This window comes from Podarcis pityusensis (genome assembly GCF_964106645.2).
Source record: "Podarcis pityusensis genome assembly, chromosome: 11".
Lineage (NCBI taxonomy): Eukaryota > Metazoa > Chordata > Lepidosauria > Squamata > Lacertidae > Podarcis > Podarcis pityusensis.
Window position 1 is genome coordinate 18,968,984 of NC_138036.1, and position 20,681 is coordinate 18,989,664.

Sequence of the window (20,681 nt, forward strand, 5' to 3'; positions counted from 1 at the left end):
AAGAGAATGAAAGAGAGGGAGGGAAAGATGCCATCACCTACTTTAGGCTCTGGTCATTTCCACCATTGTCTTCAGCCCCATCCACAATCATCACAAGCCCCCTAACCTACGCCAAAGGAAATTGGGCCACCAACACCAAAATAAAATTTGCTCACCATTGCTTTGACTATCTCTCCAGGAAGTACAACTTTAGGTTGTAAGCATGGCTGCTGTTCCACTCAAACATTAGACTTATTCTTGCACAATGGAGCTCCCGCTCCTCCTTCTTTTTGCAGTCCCTACTCTGTGCACCCTCAAAATCTGCTCCGATGGATTTAGGGGCCCGTCATAGCACATACAAACCTCTTGATTTCACCTCCCAAAATGAGCCGTTCTGAATTCCACCCTAGCTTATTGTCCTGTTTTGTGCTTGTGCTGACAGTATGCCGCCACTAAACTCCTCAAATCTCTTGTTCACACAAAAGGTCATCTTGCAAAATGAGAGTTAGATTTATATATACTGTCAAAAGGCAGGAAAATAAAGCCTAGCTTTCCTCCAAGATCCCAAGTTCAGATTCTAGCTCCCCAGTGATTTTGAGCCACAATCAGTTTCTTTTTCCAGCTACACCTTGCTTCAGAAAATTGTATTACAGGAATTATTTCGAAAGCTGGAATAGCTCCACTTCCTCCCGGTCTCATTTTTAAGAGCAAATTTTGTAATCCAATAAACCTCCTCAACAGGCTCTTCCCTCCCTAGCAACAGCAGCCCGTGTGTGTGTCATACATCTCAGCTAATCTGCAGATGTAGTGCCACGTATCAAGTGCAGCTTAGTCTGAAATTGACACCGTGGAGAGTATTTTACTCTTCCCAGAGTGCTTGGAGATAGGCAGTACTGAAGGTTAGGTGGAAGAAAGATTGAACAACCTTTACACAATAAGATGGGGGCACTTCAAGCTGCCATAATGGCCCCTGAGGGCACAAAAGGCAGCAAGCTTCTGAAGCTAAGCAGGTCTGCATCTGGGCTGGGCTGGATGGATGAGACACCACAACAGACCCTCCAAGTGTCCCTGTTTTCCAGGGACAGTCCTGGATTTACAGAAGCTATCCAGGTTTCTGATTCATCAGAATCAGAGAAATGTTGGAGGGTATGCCGCAATTGCTTGGAAACTCCTAGGCAGTACTTTGAGTTCAACAGAAGAAAGGTGGAACATAAAACAAAATAAGTAGGTTTAAATTAACTCTCAAGGAACTAGACAATATAATGCACTGTGCTTAATCTGGATTTGTGGCTATTGTTACTATTTTTTATTTTTTATTAAATTTATCTTCTTCTTTCTTTGGCAATCACTCATAGCTGAGTAAGATTGTCTTCCATAAACACAGTTTTAACAGTGAGTCCGTAAGTGACTGTGGAGGCCAATTCTGGATCCACATGGTGGGGACATTGGTTTCTGGGCGGAAGTTGACCACGGTGTGGATTTGCCACACATGCCTTCTTCTTAGCACGTTTCTCCCTTGCGTCCTGAGTTCGAGTGTCTTCAAAGTCCATGGCACCTTTGGTGAAGGCTGTTCTCCAATTGGAGTGCTTGCAGGCAAGTGTTTCCAATTGCTGGTGTTTATACTACATTTTTTTAGATTTTCCTTGAGACAGTCTTTAAACCTTTTTTGTTGACCACCACCATTATGCTTTCCATTTTTAAGTACGGAATAGAGTAGTTGCTTTGGAAGACAATAATCAGGCATCCACACAACATGTCCAGTCCAATGAAGTTGATGTTGAAGAATTATTGCTTCAACACTGGTGATCTTTGCTTCTTCCAGTACACCGACATTTGCTTCCTCATACCTGCAGGTCTCAGGGTGGTTCACAAGTTAAGTAATGATTGTGTGTTGGCTGTGGTTTGTAGCTTAGCAGCCACCATTCCTTAGCAAATCATTAGCCCAAAGTGGAGACTTCAGCCTGCTTTGCTAAGGAATAGTGGCTCCTAAGATACAAACTGAAAGTTTGGTTTTATCTTCAATGAACCTCAACTAAAGGGGTACCTAGAGTGCTGGGTTCCTTATTACTTATATACAACATAAATGCTGGACTCCCAGTTTTCCCCAATGCCAACAAGCAAGAATGTCTAACAACAATTTCACAGGAAGCCCTGAGCTCAAACTTTTGAAGCGTCTCCAGGTATGACATATTCACAGCTGTGCAACTAGACAGCAAAAATGCCCTTTGTAAGTTCCTTGACCATTTAGCCAAGTGGATGTTCTTGGCCGATATATAGTCTTGGCTGCTATGAAAGTCTGTGATGAAATGCAAAAGACAAAATGGTCCCTACATGGTGCATTTAGAAAATCCTGTAGTTGCAGGGAGAGAGAGAAAAGATGGGGAAAGTTTTCCAGTCAAGACTTAATGGTAAATGGGAAATGAATGAAGTAAGAGATATAAAAGAATAATTCCATATATTTTGTCCCGCATAGAATCTATCAATAGCAGTGGGGTTTTATTGAAAGGAATAGTAATGGGAAATACAATGCAAAACTATCTTAATTTGCACTGAAACAACATGCAAATGAAAATGCAGGTTTTTTGTTTTGTTTTGTTGTTGTTTTTTAAAAACCAGCCACAGTTTCCACCCAAGAATCTGGAGAATTGTAATTTGCTAAGCATGCTGAGAGTTGTTAGGAGATGCCTCTTCCCATCACAGACCTCCCCTGACGATTTCCAGAGTGGTTTAACAATCAATCCTCCTTGCCAGGGAGCTCTGGGAGTTGTAGTTCTGTATTGGGAATAGGGTTCTCTTAGCAATTCAAAACAAACTGCAGTTCCCAAGGTTCTTTGGGGGAAGCCATGGCCATTAAAGTGGTATAGTACTGCTTTAAAGGCATGTACTTTCCAATTTTTTAACTATTTTCAATTGGTTTTTAATGTCAAGTAACAAAACGTACCCATACAGAGCTTAATACAGAAAAGAGAATGATAAATAGCAGCCAATGGTTGTAGTTTGAGACATTCCAAGAAAAGCAGTTCCAATGAAAGCACCTTTCCATAAGGTTCATGAGTCAATGGAGGGTGAAAATCATGTTAGAATGTCTTAAGAAAGTCAACAAAAGGGCATCATATTGCAGTGAGAGCTTCACAGCTGCTGTGAATCCTTTCCAACCTCCTGCTCAGCAGAAGAATCTACAGTATCTCTAACAGATGTCCAACTTTCTGGGGTGGGATTCAACTAAGTTCCTACTCTGAGTAGACCTAACTTAGTCATGTTCATTAGTTCAAATGGGTCTACTCTGAGTAAAATGCATATCTGACTTCCACTCCTTGTTCTACCTTTACTGGAAGCCCAAGTCTTTTTTCCGGGAGAAATTAAAATCAAGAGCTACACAAGCAACAGGCAGATGTGCTGCTGGCAGACAGATTTGTAAATGTGAGAAGAGCAATTAATCACTCAAGGTTAAGCCACCAAGGTTACTATTATTAAAATCAAGCAGCCATTAAAGTCAGAGAAGTGCCTCCTTGGAAACAGGCTGGGATTGGGTCCGAGACAAGAGACAGACAATAACTTTTAGGAGAGCTGAAAGTAGCGCAACAGGGATGTTGTCCCTCATGGCATCTGCAGAAATGTTTCCATTGTCCAACTCACACATCTGGTCAAAAAGGTTTTCAAACAGTCCTGCGGAACCTCAGGCATCTTGTATCTGTTGTTGGCTTGTTGTGCGAAACCATAATTAGCTTAACAACAGCCTAGAGTTTAGACAGAATGCAAAACTTGGATCAACTGAAAATGGAAGCCTAAGCTTTTGAACTCTTCCTTGTGCCCACACCAATACTGGAGATGGAAATAGGCGGCCATGATCCAAAGTAACATTTAGCATTTATGTCTAAATTGGCCTATAGTGGCTGGCCCAAAGTCATACTGCAAGATTCATGACCGACCAGGAGTTTGAAACCAATTTTATCCACTCCGAGTCAGACTCTTCATACCTGCAGTGGCTCTCAGAAATGGAATATTCTAAGGTGCAGAATAGTAGCTGCAATCAGGATAGAGCGAAAGGAGAGAGAAGAGCCCCAGAGGAAGCCCATTTTGAAATTCTCAGTTATTGCATTTGATCTATTTTCTATTCATGCCCATGCTAAAATAGGAAGAAGTACTTTAGCAAAATTTAAACAGCTGAGTGGTATAATTTCTACATGCTTCAATAGCCCCCAAATGGCTAAACAGATGTTCCTAAAACTTTCCAAGAAAAATTTGATCTTGGCCAAATATAAGCATATAGAAATGTCAGCCTAAGAGGTAATATACACCAGCAATTTGTAGATGCCAAGAGGAGGGCTAGAATTAAAATGTCATTAAGAAAGAGAAAGAGAAAACACACCCGTCATGATGCTAGGATTTTATACAAAGAAAAATATTCCACTGCTATACTAATATGCAGGATAATAAGCCAATAGAAAACAGGTGTTGGAATACACACCACGTACAACATTTGCCGCACATTTCAATGCATGTGCAACATTTTCTGTGCATTCCAATGCATGTCTACCCAGAGGTAAATCCCAGTGAGTTCAATGAGACTGACCGCTAGGTGTGTACAGGAAGAACATTAAGAGGCCTTCCTGGTTCCAGCGTTCTGTCCTCACAGTGGCCAAGCAGATACAATACCTATGTATAGAAAGCCAGGAACACAACAGTGCTCGCCCCACTTGTGGCATCCAGCAACTGATATTCAGAGTTATACCATCTCTGACAGTAGAGGCAGAACACAGCCATTGGACTAGGAGCCATTGATAGCTGTAGCCTCCATGAACTTGTTTAAGCCTCCTTTAAAGCCTGCAAAGTTAGTGGCCATCGCTGCCTCCCATTGGGGGTGAACACCATCATTTAACTATGCACTGTGTGGTACAGTTCTTTATTTAGTCTGTCCTGACTCTTTCAACATTCAACTTCCTCAGAGGTCCTGGACTTAGTACAGTGGTACCTTGGTTCTCAAATTTAATTTGTTCCGGAAGTCCGTTCCAAAACCAAGGCGCACTTTCCCATAGAAAGTAATGCAAAATGGATTAATCCGTTCCAGACTTTTAAAAACAACCCCTAAACCAGCAATTTAACATGAATTTTACTATCTAATGAGACCATTGATCCATAAAATGAAATCAATAAACAATGCACAGTACTGCAGTCACACAATCAATCAATCAGCAGCTGAACTGGGTTCCACACAGTCACAAAAACAAACAAAAAAGCTGCAAAAACAAAAACGCAAAATAAATAGCAAAAACAGACATCAGCGTAACACTCAAAATGGAAGTGTGGCACTCAAATCAAAAGCATAACACTCAAAACGGAGCATGTTCAGCTTCTGAAAAAGGTTCACAAGCTGAACCCCTTACTTCTGGGTTTGCAGCCTTCTGGTTCCAAATTGTTCAAGTACCAAGGCATTTGAGAACCAAGGTACCACTATTTTATGAAAGAAAGAGAGAGATGTTTCCTATTGGGTTTCTCCACACAGTGCATCATTTCAAAAAAACTCTGTCGTGTCCTCCCTTCCTACCTTAGGGTACAATCCTGTTTACCTGGAAGTAAGCCCCACTGAATTTAGTCACACTTACTTCTGAGTAGCCATGTTTAGATTGCGCTGCTAGTAGTTTGTAAGCAGTGATAATGATAATGGCAACGATAATAACCAAGCTTGATAACAGATCAAATTTAAGACTGCACTCTTACCTGGGAAACTTACTCCTCTGACCAATGGGGTTAACCTTCAAGTAAACAAGCACAGACCTGCACTATTAGACATGCTGTACATGCTTAGCATGGGCCGTACCAACTAATTCAGCATCACCAGCCAAATATTGCTCTTAAATCTCTAATGTTCCACAAGCAAAGACAGGCTCTAGTGGATTGAGTGGACAAGACCAGTAATGGGTCCAAAGGTCAGGAAGGGGGTTTCTGCACATGTTGTAGAGGGAAGTGAGGAGCAGATGGGGTTCGTCAACCTGGGGAGGTAGCCCATCTAGGAGATTGGCTGGCTTGTGGGACATCTTCAGGAGAAGGAGCAAACCCTACACAAATCCAGAGTGGAGTCCTTAAGACGGTTGGATGGCACCTTGTACGCCTCCTTCTAGCAACTCCTGCAGCCAAGCTGGTGGCAAACGCATTGCTCTGCTTTGATTTGGACCACATCAACAAGGCCAAGGGAGGGGTCTTGTTGTCTGGGCAACCCAGGACCTCCATACACATTGCCCAGGCTTGCATCCCAGAGACGTCACTTTGGTGCTGCTAATGCTGCGGTTTGACTTCACCCCTAGAGATGCACGCCAATGTCTCTCGAGACAGATGGATGCCAACAAAGCAATTTTCCACATTAAATGTAAGGCTGGACCCTATATTTGCCTTTTCCTTTAGTGGCCAGGGGGAGAACAATGCTTCACAGGGGAGGCTATTTTCAGAACTCCATCAAACTTACTTTCTCTCTCTCTCTCTCTCTCTCTCTCTCTCTCTCTCTCTCTCAGAAGACCATTGATTCATCTGGCTTCTCAGGATTTTAAACGAGAGTTTCCCAACCATACCAAGATATCCCAAGGATTGCACCTGAGGCCCTAAGGCCCTTTGGGTTACAGCCCTTCTTGCTAGGATTAATCCATCCAAACAAGCAAGGATCATTCATTCATTTCATACCCTGCCTTTCCTCCCAAAGGAGCCCAGGGGAGGCAAACACATCAGCCATAACACAATCTAAAATGCAATGAAGTGAACAACGTTGCAAGACTACAGAGCCAATAAGATTTGGCTATGTCAGAAAGGCAACTGAGAGTGAGGGCACAGTGTCCTGGATCAGCATTGCCTCCACTCCGAATGAGCTCATAAGAATAAGAATATCCACAGGCCACCCTTCAATTTGTGGAGATATGTATTTATCATGCCATCACTGTGCATGATGATTTACAGAGCAACAGAAGCCAAATATATGTCCCTGCTCTAAAGAGCTTTACAGACTAAATTTAGACAGCGAAGAAGAGATTGTAGGAGCAAGACAATGGAGAGCGAAGAATAGTGAGAGATGAGTGCAAGCAAACGTGTTTCTGTCAAGGACCAAGGGCTTTGCAGAAGAGACAGCAGTGGTTCCATGCTGGAATTGCAGGAACATATCTCATGCAGCCTCTTTTCAGAGAAATCTGTGTGACTGATTTGTGTTTGTTCAATTTTTGGATTATCATTCTGATGCCCTACCCCCCATCTCCCAGGCATTCAAGAGGAGTTGCTCAAAACAACACGCAGTTTGAAATGTTATTATGGAGGGGCAGCCAGAAAAGAACATAAGGAAAGAATTCCAAAATGCTGTTAATACCATGCAAACAATACTGGGATTTGTGACGACTTCCAAACATGCTTCACATTCTTGAAATCTCTTACACACACACAAAACAACAACAACAACAACAACAACAACAACAATGCTGGGCTGCTATTTGGGGACTAATTGAACATTTCACTGGCATTTCAAGCTGCTCATGAAATTACACACTTATTGGTATGAGAGGATGCATTCAAATAACCCATTATTCACATTGTGTAGCAGTTTTTCATTCTGGTTCATTTTGTTTGCAATAGCAGCAAGGCGAAACCTGCTTGAAAATCAGCACTGTGAAGCTGTCCAGCATATGAGTAACATCTATGCCCATTTTGGTTTAGCAAACACATACAGTAATCTTATCCATGGACACAGCAATTCTTGAAAAATGTAGCGCATTCCAGAAAGGAAGCCTGCCTTACTTTAAAATGAATTCCACATTCCTGTCCCCGGTCAGCAGTATTTAATGACTGAAAACAGCACAATCCTGCTCAGGAGGAAGACCCACTGAACTCAGTAGGCTCCCAAGTTAACTTATTTGTTTATTTCATATGATTTAATACATCACTTGATTGCAAAAAGCAAAAAGGACCCAAAAGCAGTTTGCAAAGAGAATAAAGAATTAAATTATCAGTAAAGACAACTCTTTAAAACAGTCAAAAGACAAAATCAGATTAAAAACAGACGCCAACATTCTACATGGCAAGGCAAGCTCGTCTAAACAAAAATGTTATCAGGCACCGAAAAGAGTACAGTGAATGCAACTGCCTGGTGTCAGGCAGGGAGTGTAAGTTCTGCCACACTGAAAGATTGATTTCTTACAAAGGCAGCATAGGTATTATGAGGACCAGTTGCTGTGTCAGTTCCACAGAATGAAGCAGTCAAGTGGGTGGATATGGGAGTAACATGATCCTGCAGGTAAACTTGCCCCAAATTGCTAACTTGGATAGCACCCTGAATGTGTTTTGCTGTGTCAGGCTGCAGTCACAGAGTCCATTCTGAGCTGCACTGCCGCTTTGCCAGGCCTGCTGGCCCCACTAAGCCCCGGAATAAACTGACACCTGATATCAACCAACTTGAAAACATTTGTAATCATTTCCACCCTGAAGAAGAAAAAAATCACATCTTTTTTTTTTTATCAATTGATGGTCCAGAAATCCATCTTGATGCTCATTCTGCCCTGTCCAGGTGGCACCCATAGCAGGACCCTCTTTCCACCCACTCTTGTTACATTGCTGGTTATCTAGTATAGCAGCACTTGCAGGGCAACTGTTAGCAACCACCTTGCTTTCTGCAAAAGAAGCTTGCGAATGAGGGCAAAGGGGGCACTGCCCCACCAACTTCTGCCCACCCTCAGCCAGTGACTCCTGTCTTGTTACTTACGACCATTTCCAGCAAGGGGCACTGCCTGCCACATTCCTCCTCTCCTTAGTTTCAGTGTTGCCCCTTGAAGAACTCAGCTGGGAGGAAGGTGGGGTCAAATCCGGAGCTTTTGGGCTGGGCTGCCATCAGTATGCTGATGACACCCAGCTCTATCTGTTGATGGATGACCATCCTGACTCGTCCCACAGAGGAACTTAAGGTCTTCAAACAAAAAGATCTTGAAGGTCCCAGGCCTCAGAGAGGTTAGGCTGGCCTCATCTAGAACCAGGGCTTTTTCGGCTGTGGCTCCGATCTGGTGGAACGCTCTGTCACAAGAGACTAGGGCCCTGCGGGACTTGACATCTTTCTGCAGGGCCTGCAAGACAGAGCTGTTCCACCAGGCCTTTGGCCAGGGCACAGCCTGACTCCCTCCTTTGGCAATCTTCACAGAACTCTAGCCCAACGGTTGCCATCAATTTGATTTGAATTAATTTTATAATGAAATGATTTTAGAATGTTGTATTATTTTATTGTTGTTAGCCACCCTGAGCCCGGCTTCGGTTGGGGAGGGCGGGATATAAATAATTTTTATTATTATTAAATCTCTAATCAGTCAGCTCTGAGAGTCATTGACTCTGGGTCCACCTACTGTAGGGCTCTCTGACGTCTGCCCAAGGGGTACCAGCCCCCGCTTCTTTGACATGTTGTCCCCAGCCCGATCCAAGATCTGCTTCCTTACCTGCCTGCTTGCCCACTTCCCAATTTTTCTGCATCCTGCTTCCAAGCCCCTTCAACTGGGCATCATAGCCCTAATCCTGGGCAAGTGACTGGTCCTTGCACTGAATTAACCTTTTGCTGAGGATGTCACCCCCGCCCCCCTTGCCTCCTTCTGGGTCCAGACTGCCGAGGTTATTGTTTCAATGATGAGTGTCAAGGCTGATGTCTGATGTATTAACTTTGATATTGAACTCTCTCGAAGAGGATTATCAAGAGCCAATCAAATTATTTCTATTGCACACACGCAGAAAAAACTCTCCTAGGAGCTGCAAATCTACTCCTCTCCCGCTCAGCACTTGACATCTGCATCAACTGAATGGGCAATTAAGGTACTGGACATCACAGAAATGGATCCATTAACAGATAATACAGGCAGAAGAAATGGACACATTGGGGAGAAATAGGCTCTAAGTAGTTCTTATTGGCGTAATCATTGCAACTAGAACATAAAAGTGGAATGAAACATATTCTTTGAATTTCAAGTCAAGTGTGATGTAGCAGCAAGAGTATCAGACTAGGGTTTGGGAAGCCCTGGATCAAAACTCCACTCTGCTACAAAGCCACTTCCGAGCTAGGGAGGAGGTGGGGTTGTGGGCTTCACGCCCCTCCCCCACCCTCGCGGGGGCTGGCTTCAGCCCCCGCGATATCAGGGAATCCTTGGACGCATCATCTTCAGGCCAGCCAATTGGCTGGCCCGGGGGCGTGGCCTCACTGCATTTAGGTCTGGCGCGGCCGAGGGTCTCCCTCTTTTCCGCGCTGCAGCTAGCCAGGTTTTCCCTTCCCTCCCACCCGTTAGGCTAGGCGCTCTGACGTTGCTATGGACTTAGGTTGGTCGCCATCAAGGGGCCTGGTAGGAATTTTTTCCATCTGGCAGATTGGCACCAGCCACTTGGTTTTCGCCTACCTCATAGCAATCCGTCACAACTTCTCGGTATTGGCGGTTAGGCATTGGTAGGGGTATTGTTCTATTGTTATGCAGATGAAGGGGGAAAGGAAGCGTCGTCACCTTCCCCAAAACAAAGGGTAGTCCGATAAAGGATTCCGGGGGGCGTGGCCTTGTCCTGAGCCTATGGAGGTGTGGGCCCATGGCACGCCCCCAAGCAGTAACTCCGGGGGGAGCTCCTAGTTGACGTGCATCAGGAGGACTCCCCTTACTGGTGGTTAACCCTTACCGGTCTTCAAGCAAGCGGGCTGAAGCCGGTTAGTCGTTAGGACCAATGCCTAAGCCAATACCGCTCAAAACCCGTAATCAATAAAGTTGACCCATTAACCCGAATTCTTGTGTCTCATGTCTTTATTTCTGAGGGGGGAGGCAGGAACTCGCCACACAAAGCTCACCATAGGTGAACAACTGTCTCTCAGCCTGGCCTACCTGGGCTGCTTCATTATGCCAGTCACAAAGCAAACCACACAGGAGCACAGAATAAATTTATTTCATGATAAATCTCATTTCTCAATTGCAAGGCCATTATATTTTGGGCGCATCGAAATCACGTTTTGTTACACGTATGGGAACTGTGAAAAGGCGAGATGTGCAGCGCGGCTGGGCTAATTACGAGTCTCCACAACGTCACTAGCAGCAGATCGCCCCTAAAAGCAAACATTAACTCGAGCCATGTGACTCTTTCTCATTCTATGCGCAAAGAACAAGCAAAACATGTAAGCACAGTGAATTATCAGGAAACGAAGTATATCTGATTACCCTAGGAACATCTTCAATATTGAATCAGTCAAGACAAATCCATTAGGAAACTGAAGATAAGTTATTGTATGAATATATATACACACACACACAACAGATGCAGATAACATTCTGAGCTCAAACTCTTGCTATGCCAATATCAAGATCAACATTCTTCCTACTGGGGGGTGCGAGGAGAAAACAACAAATTTAAATTCTGCCATTGGTCCAGACTGATTCATATTTCAATAAAGGTGGTAAGAACAAGTTATACAAAAAAATCTACCCATGGGCGTAGGTATTTGTTTCTGGAGAAAGGCTTACACATAAGAATTGAATGCAGTGTTCCCAATTAATATACAGCACTCACTGACTTCCCCAAAATGGTGCCTTGAAGCAATTTTGAGAAGGGTCATCATGTGAGCAGTGAGTGGGCCTGGCAATCAACTCACCAAGATGGCTGCAGAGGAGAGAAATAAACACAGACGTGCTGTCAGAGCTTTGTCAAGCTATGTGGCCACCCTAGGTGCACCATTGATGGCAGGGATGTGGAACCTCAGGTCCAAGAGCCAAATGGGACCCTCTGTCTGAACTCTAGCCAGGTCCCATGCCCTTCCCAACCCTAAACATTTTTGCCTGTCTGGAATGTGTCCTTGAACTCAGATAACACTTCCATTGCTGGATGGAGGAAAGAAGGGGAATCAGTGCGCAGAAACTAGCCTACTGAACAACCTTACATTCATACGCAAGGCTCCGCCCACTTTTGCATCTGGCCCCACCCACCACCGGCATGTGGCCCTGAGAAGGTTACCCAGAAGGGAATGTGGTCCTCAGGCTGGAAAATGTTCTGCAGCATCGCTCTAGAGCAGGGATTCTCAAACTTGAGTCTCCAGCTGTTTTTGGAGTACAATACCCATCATCCCTAGCTAAGCAGGACCAGTGGTCAGGGATGATGGGAACTGTAGTCCCAAAACAGCTGGAGACCCAAGTTTGGGAAACCCTGCTCTAGCACAACAGAAAAAAATTGGGGGTACGCCGGTCATATAGTCCACTGCTTCATTAGCCCGTCTTTGAAATTAACATATGGAGCTGCCTTTAAACTGAGTCAGGCCAGCAGCTCATCTAACTTGATAGTCTCTGTCTGCAGCTCTCTATCAACATGAGCTACTACAGCAGGGTTTCCCAAACTTGAGTCTCCAGCTGTTTTCAGATTAAAATTCTCATCACTGCTGACCACTGGTCTTGCCAGCTAGGGATGATGGGTGTTGAGGTCCAAAAACGGCTGGAGACGCAAGTTTGGGAAACACTGTACTATGGCATTGGTTCTTATCCAGCCATAAAAATATACACTGCTGCCAAGATGCCATGCTTTTAACTGATTAGTGTATTAATTAACAAATTAAAAGTGTATTAATTAACCAATTAAAAGTAATGTAGGAGATAGTTGGGAGAATTATGTAATGAGGATGGAAGGCTTTTCCTAAACTGACACTAAGTTTTTAGTGTGTGACATTTTAATGTACTTTTAATCTTTGTTAGGACACGGGTGGCACTGTGGGTTAAACCACAGAGCCTAGGGCTTGCCGATTGGAAGGTCAGTGGTTCGAATCCCCACGACGGGGTGAGCTCCTGTTGCTCGGTCCCTGCTCCTGCCCACCTAGCAGTTCGAAAGCACGTCAAAGTACAAGTAGATAAATAGGTACCGCTCCGGTGGGAAGGTAAACGGTGTTTCCATGTGCTGCTCTGGTTCGCCAGAAGCGGCTTAGTCATGCTGGCCACATGACCCGGAAGCTGTACGCCGGCTCCCTCGGCTAGTAAAGCGAGATGAGCGCCGCAACCCCAGAGTCGGCCACGACTGGACCTAATGGTCAGGGGTCCCTTTACCTTTACTTAATCTTTGTTGGAAGCCGCCCAGAGTGGCTGGGGAAACCCAGCCAGATGGGTGGGGTACAAATAATAAATTATTATTATTATTATTATTATTATTATTTGTCAACTGCTAAGTTTGGTCAACTAACCTTTGCTGGTTCTCGCTGGGTTTAAACTCAGTGGAGCTGAGCCAAATCAGAATGATATCTTTAGCATGTTTGGGCCTTTAGATCTAGGTGCAGAGCAATCCTGTACATTTTTACTCAGAAGTAAGTGCCACTCTGCTCCATGAAGTTTGTATATATGATTTCAGCCCCAGCCTAAACAGCCCTCGTGCATTTCGAATTCCCTTTCCTCTCCTTATCTCTCATTTTAATGGCAGGAGTTCCAAGAGTTCTGAGCATTTGGGGATACTAATCCCCTTGCAACTCCTACAACAAAAGAATATTATCTTTTGCCACCTTCCAAGAAAGGGAATTGGAGTGCGTTAATCAATACTGCCAAGGTCATTTCAGATTAAGCGGTGGCAAATAAAATCCTAGTGGCAGGCACTGAAAGAAAAAGAAACTCCCTCTATATTCTAGAAGGTAGCATGGTTGGGATTTGCAGGAGGGGTCCTAACATTCCCCGGCAAGATATGGAAAGAAAACCCAATGTCAAAGGCAACATGAGGGAAAACAATCCATTTGCACACATACACACACCAATCTCTTTCAATTAGATGCCTCTGTGAGGCCCACTACTTGGAAAAGGTCCATAAAAGAACAACCAAAATGATCTAGTGGGTGGAGCCGCTCCCTTAAGAGAAAAAGTTGCAATGTAAAGAGATTCTTTAGCTGTAGTTCCTACATTTCCAGGGAGTTGGGCCACATGACCCTTCCAGCTCTACAATTCTGTGATTCCATGATTTGGGGCTGTTCAGTGTAGGAGAAAAGTAAGAGGGGGTGTATCCAGAGGCACATAAGATTATGCACAGTGCGAAGAAAGCAGATAGGGAAAGGCTTTTCACCCACAAGAGGTCGTGATGGCCACCAACTTAGACGGCCTTGAAAGAGGACCAGACCAATTCATGGAGGGCAAGACTATAAATGTCTAACAGCCATGATGTTTATGTTCTAACTCTACTGTTTTGGGAGGCATTATACCTCTGAATAGCAGTTGCTGGGAATTGCAAATGGGGAGGATGCTGTTGTGAACCAGTGTGGTGTAGTGGTTAAGAGCGGTAGTCTCGTAATCTGGTGAACCGGGTTCGATTCCCTGCTCCTCCACATGCAGCTGCTCCACCTTGGGCCAGTCACACCTCTTTGAAGTCTCTCAGCCCCACTCACCTCACAGAGTGTTTGTTGTGGGGGAGGAAGGGAAAGGAGAATGTTAGCCGCTTTGAGACTCCTTCGGGTAGTGATAAAGCGGGATATCAAATCCAAACTCCTCCTCCTCCTGCTCAGGTGCTGCTTGAGAGCTTCCCATGCGCATGTGGTTGGCCGATGCAACAAGAGGACCCCGCATGTTCCCTAAGGTTACCTGCCCAAAGTAAGCCCCCGAGAAATTATGGAGCCAGCAGTCAACCTACTGCAGGAAAGTTTGGGGAAATCGATCCAGAAGAAGTACAAGAAAGCAAACAGCATTTCTCCCATTGCAACAGCAAAGCAATCCCCTGTATTTATTTAATTTTGCTTGATTCGCACGCCCACCCTTATCAATACTAAATCAGATCACCACTGAGCTGCAAAGCGCTTTGTTCCGAAGGCAGATCAAGCCTACATTGCAGCTCTAGGAAACTGCTTTGTACTGAGGTTATTGGCTTGTCTTGCTCACTATTGTACTGTACGCGGACTGCCAGAGGCTCTCTAAGGTTTCAGGCACGAACCCAAGACCTTTTGCATGCAGAGCATGCAATCGACCACTGTGCTATGAAGCATCTAGAGCAGGATTAAATGCCATCCACCCACAGATAGCCATCATCTGTTATTGCAAGAGCAGTTTGCGCTGTTCCATAATCTTGGCCCTACACTATGGGTTCTGGCTTCTGCCTTTAAATTGCTCAGTATAACAGGAAAGCTTATCTAACCACAGGCATTCCAACCCACTTCCCATGGCAGATCTGCTCAGCACTCAAGGTGCTTGAAAAACTCAGTTTGAGTGTGTGTGTGTGTGTGTGTGTGTGTGTGTGTAAAGAGAGCAATAATTGTGTGTTTTTGTTTTTAAATTTAACTAGCCAGATAAACACATCTCCAATCAGCAAGCCATCCACTTTCTATGTCAGAGCAATTAACCTATTTGCATGCATTAGTTTTCAATTAGCATATATTAGATTTCAATTAGCAATTAGCAGAGAATCTATTTCTTTGTACTGCAGAGAATACAAAGGATTTCTCTCTCTCCCTCCCTTTCTCCCCCTCCTCTCCAAAATGTTATTTTGGGCAAGTTATTTTCATATCAGACAATTATGGAAAGAACATATTAGAATATATTTTCCCCCCCCCCAAGAAGTTGCCTGTTTTTTACCTTTGTTCTGTCTCATGCTGACACCCTAAACACTAGTGCAGCCTTCACGAAACCAGGATGCTCCAGATGTTGTGGTTGCAACTCCGATCAGCTCCAGTCAGCGAGCTGTGCTCACTGGGAACAATGTGAGCTGTAGTCTAAAACATCTGGAGGGTACCAGGTTTGCAAAGGCTGAGCTAGGAGTTCAGAGGCAGACAAATTGATCATTGATTCCTGCAATGATCAGGCACCACCTCTCTCTTGCTCTTGCAAATTCCGAATAACCTTGGCAATCTGCACAGACGCTCCTTCGCACAGCAGCTTCAACAATATCCCAAAATTAGAAGATATCTTTTGTTCCACAAAGCAATTCCACATTTTCAAGTCGTGTCCTTTGTCCGAGGTCATCCAGAGCCAAGTGGTGTCCCCACAACTGCTTCCTTTGCACACACACCTTGCAATCCCAAGACTACAGGTATTAGGATGCATTTGGCATGTTGGTCTAGCAACATGCACACGGAGCATTTTCACAAATGTGGCTTAGAGCACAATCTTCTCTGTAAACCCAACTGAGTTCAATGGGACTTGGCACATTTACTAGGGAACAAGTTCAACTGAACTCAGTGGGGCTTGCTTCTCAATAGGAATAGGGTTGAATGGTTAAACACATTCCTTGCTTCTCAGTTTGCAATGAAAATGTGAAATCTGCCCTGGCTAGAATGCTCATCTGCTTCGTCTTACACAACAAAAGCTTCCAGGTATCCACACGAACAGCATGAAATAAGCTGAAAGGCAACGTAAGTCTTGTGTAGGAAAACAGCACCAATATAGTAAATGACAAGGAGGGTTGTTGTTGTTATTATTATTTTAAAAAGCTTATTATTAATCCCAATAAATAAATTTATTCTGCTTTTCCAGAGAAAGGTACTTTTTCTAAACTGGATTTTTTTGGGAGGTGGGAGAAATCTGTCATGTGTTCTACAGTAGTGGCAGTGGTTGTTTCCTCCAAGGACATCAAAGACTTACACAATTTATCCTCACAATGCTGAGAGGCAAACTCAAGGCTGAGACAACTTTCTCAATATACACCCTCCGCCCCAGATGAGATGCATGGCTGAGATAGGCTTTGACGCTTCAGTTCTCCCTATTACAACCCCAATTCTGCCATCCATTACAAACTATTGACTCTGCAACAGAGGAATAAGGCAGATCATTTTGAAAAGTTGCAGTGTGTCAACGGTTCTTGGGTAGATTTCAAATGATAGATGAGTTTCCCACTTTACAAAGCAGGGATGGGGAACCTGTGGCCAGATGTTGCTGGACTCCATCTCCCATCATCGCTGCCCATTGGCCATTCTGGCTGGGGCTGATGAGAGCTGAGAATCCAACATCCGTTAGGACTAGGGCTACCCAGCCCATTATAGAGCAAGGCTATCAGCAATGCAGAGTGAGGCACATCAACCCCAACAGACTTCCCTCTACCTGCTGCATGCAAACATCTTGACCCCTGGATCTTAGCTCTTGGTCTTGAACTGTCCATTCTCCATGGCTCTCTGATGGTTGCTCACACATGTATGCACACACTCCTACCTACAAGGGTCAGCTCATGCATGAACACCCATCACCCTTTCCCTGCAACGCCAGGAAACATATTGCTGCATGCATGCAACGTCAACGATGCAAAAACCACCCAGGCTAAACATTGGTTTCATCTCACATCACCTGAAAGGTGCAATGCTTTGCTGTTTAGGCAGCTCACAAGCTTGGGACCACTAGACATGATGTGGCCATTCTGTGGATTTGCAGATGAGAACTACCTCAACTATGCAAACAGAGAGTGGTGGGATGGGGTCAGTCATGCATGCCAGTAAGGTTTAGGACAAGGAACTGGGAAGACCCAAATTCAAACTCCCACTCAGCCATGAACCTCACTGGCTGAATTTGGGCCAGCTATTGTGTCTCAGCCTAATCTACCTCACAGGGTTGTTTGTGAGGACAAAACAGGGGGAGGTAGAACCTTGAGCTCCTTGGGGGAAAGTCAAATAAAAAATAAAATGTAGTAACAAGCATGTGTGCCCGATTTTAACAGCAAGAGGTTGGTGGTGCCAAATATCTAAACTGACCCTTGCTTGTCACTCATCAAGATGCAGCAGTCAGAGGCAGAGAATGAAGAGAAGGGCATGCATGTGTGAACCAAGCCAGATAGATCTGCCACATGTATTAGATCATGGAAACACATGATCTATGGGACACACATCAAGGTGCCATTGAGCTTCTAACAGAAGGTGGAATGGAAGAGGGAGAGAATAGAACGAAATGGTTTCATTAGTCTGAACTTTTGTCCCTCCTTTTCTTGGAACTAGAGATTCATTTTTAGAGACTTGAGGAGAATATTAAGAACCTGGATGCCAGGCAGTGGGGGAATTATCTAAAGCCATAAGCCTTCCAATGCAAGTCAAACACAGATCTTCTGGCCACAGAGGCAGGTGGAGAAGGTGAGGATTTTTAGTATTACACACACATTTCCAGAGGGCGAATTCCTTGTTGCAGTAACACTTTATATGCCTGTGGCACCCTAAGCAAAAGCCAATTTTATTGCGGCGTAAGCTTTCTGGGATTCAAATCCACTTTCTTCCCATATGCCATATATATTATATACGGTCTCCAGCCTGTGAAAGAGTATGCCTCAGCAAGGCTACAACCCCTAACCACACTTACTAGGGAGTAAGTCCCGTTGGCCACAATGGAACTTACTCCTGAGTAAACAATGTACGAGATGGCGTTGTAAATGCGCTCGCCTTCAAGGAGCCACGAGAGTCTTTGTTGTTTGCTTGGTGCAACGCGACTGCTACCAGCTACCCTTCTGGAAAGCATGTGCACAGATGCGCACGCAATACGCACACACACATGAAACGCCGAGGGGCTCACATACAAGCCAGTTTCTCCCAGCCTTTCATCACACACGCCAGCCATTCCCCAGAAGAAAAGCCATTATCTCCCTGCAGGCGAAGCGAAGAGATTCTCTAGCAATGTCACCTTTCCCATGTCTGGCTGCAGCCCAAGAGCTCATCCACATTTTATAAAGGACTTTTGAGGCAAAACCAACCAGTCCTCCCCAAATCCCAACCCTCGAGTCGCCTACCTGGGATCGCCAGATTCGTCAGGGGCACGCTGTGGATGCTCTCGGGCAAACTTGCCATCCAGTCCGCGAATTTCAGCTCCAGCTTGCCTTGCGACGAAGCCATGCTTGCAGGTCGGAGAGGGGCGCAAAAACGCACTCGCTCACTCAACCCCGCAAGCTGCGGCTGCTCTCTGGTCCCAGCCGGCGGCGGCAGCGGTACCAAGAACAGCGACCTCCTCCTCCTTCTCCTCCCCCTGACTCCCTGAATCCCAGACTGTTCGCTCCTCTCCAGCCTCCGCTGCGCTCGGGAGTTTACGCGCCACGCTGCGCCACACCCACCCGATGATGGCGCAGGCACAGGCGAATTCGAATCGGGCTGCGCGCAACAAGAGAAACAAGCTGCGGGCTGGCGCGCTGCTGCTGCTAAGCTCTCTCTCTCTCTTATTTTTGGTAACCTGCAAAAGCAATCGCAAAAGCCTTTGGGCTGGAGGGAGGAAATCCAGCCAGGAAATGGAAGACTTCGTTCTTCTTTTGAGTAGGGCCCGGGTCGCAAAACAACGAAGGCTGAAGCCTCTCCAGTCAGCCTGTTTCCCTGCCACCCCCCACCCCCGGGCCAAATCACAGCCCCGGAGTGGGAATTCCAACGAGATCATTAAGAAAGGTTGGAGGACATCTATCTCAACCCCCTTTTCTCAGTGAGGGGACTGGTGTGCAGTGCAATTCCCATATCCCTGACGTGACATTTATTTCTAGCCATCTATATCTATATCTATCTATCTCCATGCGGCTTAGTATTTCATGGAGGATAAATCTATCAGCAGCTACTAGCCACAGTGGCTATGTAGCCTGTGTGCTTTTGAATACACCATGTTGGGAGCGGCTGGTGGGAAGAGTGGTTTTGTGCTCAGGTCCTGCTCATGGGCATCCCTTGGGCATCTGTGAGCTTCATGGCTGAGCTAGACGACTGATGGCAGCAGATAGCCACAAATGTGTGACACAATTGTTTCAGCATCTGCATTAACCTCCCAGCTATGACTGAGCCAGGTCTAAGGTCCTTGCCCTCAGCAACTCAGGTAAAAGATACCTTAGGGACCTCCTGAACCCTTATATCTCAGCTGAGTCACTGAGATCATCTGTAGGAGCATCTCTGGTTGTCCCCTGAGTTGGCAATGCTCATCTGACATCAACACCAGACCGAGCCTTCAGCTTGGTATATATACAAGAAGAGTCCTGCTGAATCAGGCCAAATGCCCATCTAGTCCAAGTTCCTGTTCTCACAACCAGGTGCCTCTGGGAATCCGACAAGCAGAATTACCATCCAATCACATTCTCCCCTCTTGTGATCCCCTGATATTCAGAGTATATGGCCTTCAATAATGGAGGAAGGACGTATTCATTGCATCCAGTAGCTACTGATAGCCTTATCCTTCATGAATTTGTCACTCCAGTTCCATTGTTTATCTAAGTGCTGCTTGATGAAGTACTTTCTTTTGCCTGTTCCGAGTCTTTGAGCGTCCAGCTTCTTTTGATAGCACCCAGTTTGTTATTTATTTTAATGCACTTATATCCTACCTTTTTTTTACTCCAGAGAGCTCAAGGCAGCATACATGGTTCTACCCCTCCTCATTGAATCCCCATAACAACCCTGAGAGATAGGATAGGCTGAGAGGCAGTGAGTGGCTCAAGGTTACCCAGTGAGCTTCATGGCTGAGCATGGATATGAACCCTGGTCTCCCAGGTGCTGGTCCCAACACTCTAACTACAACACCACACCAGTTCTCAAAACCTAAACTCTTACACTGTCCATAGTTCTCCTCTGAATTACTTCAAACACCTCAACTTTTAAACATTTATACCCCACTTTTCTTCCATGATAGAATTCTGGGTGATATACATGGGGTATCCAGAAGGTCCAGCATCATCCAGGCCCTGACCAGACCCACACCTGCTTTGCCTCAGCAATTGTTGCTGCATCCTGTGCTTAGAGCCACTGCCTTCTTGCACCTGTCGAGAAGATGCTATGGATCTCAGCAAAGTGCGACACTGACAAAAACACCAATCCT

General features: G+C 45.2%; 1 protein-coding gene across 1 annotated transcript in view; it reads right to left on the minus strand.

The window, feature by feature from the left end:
• The window catches only part of PLCXD3 (phosphatidylinositol specific phospholipase C X domain containing 3), a 78,726-nt gene extending 59,585 nt beyond the window's left edge, over positions 1 to 19,141 (minus strand). The window contains exon 1 of the mRNA XM_080973072.1: positions 18,640 to 19,141. Coding sequence (XP_080829198.1) covers positions 18,640 to 18,742 — 103 coding nt within the window. The 5' untranslated portion in view covers positions 18,743 to 19,141. The remainder of the gene's footprint in view (positions 1 to 18,639) is intronic.
• Positions 19,142 to 20,681: the final 1,540 nt, after the last annotated feature.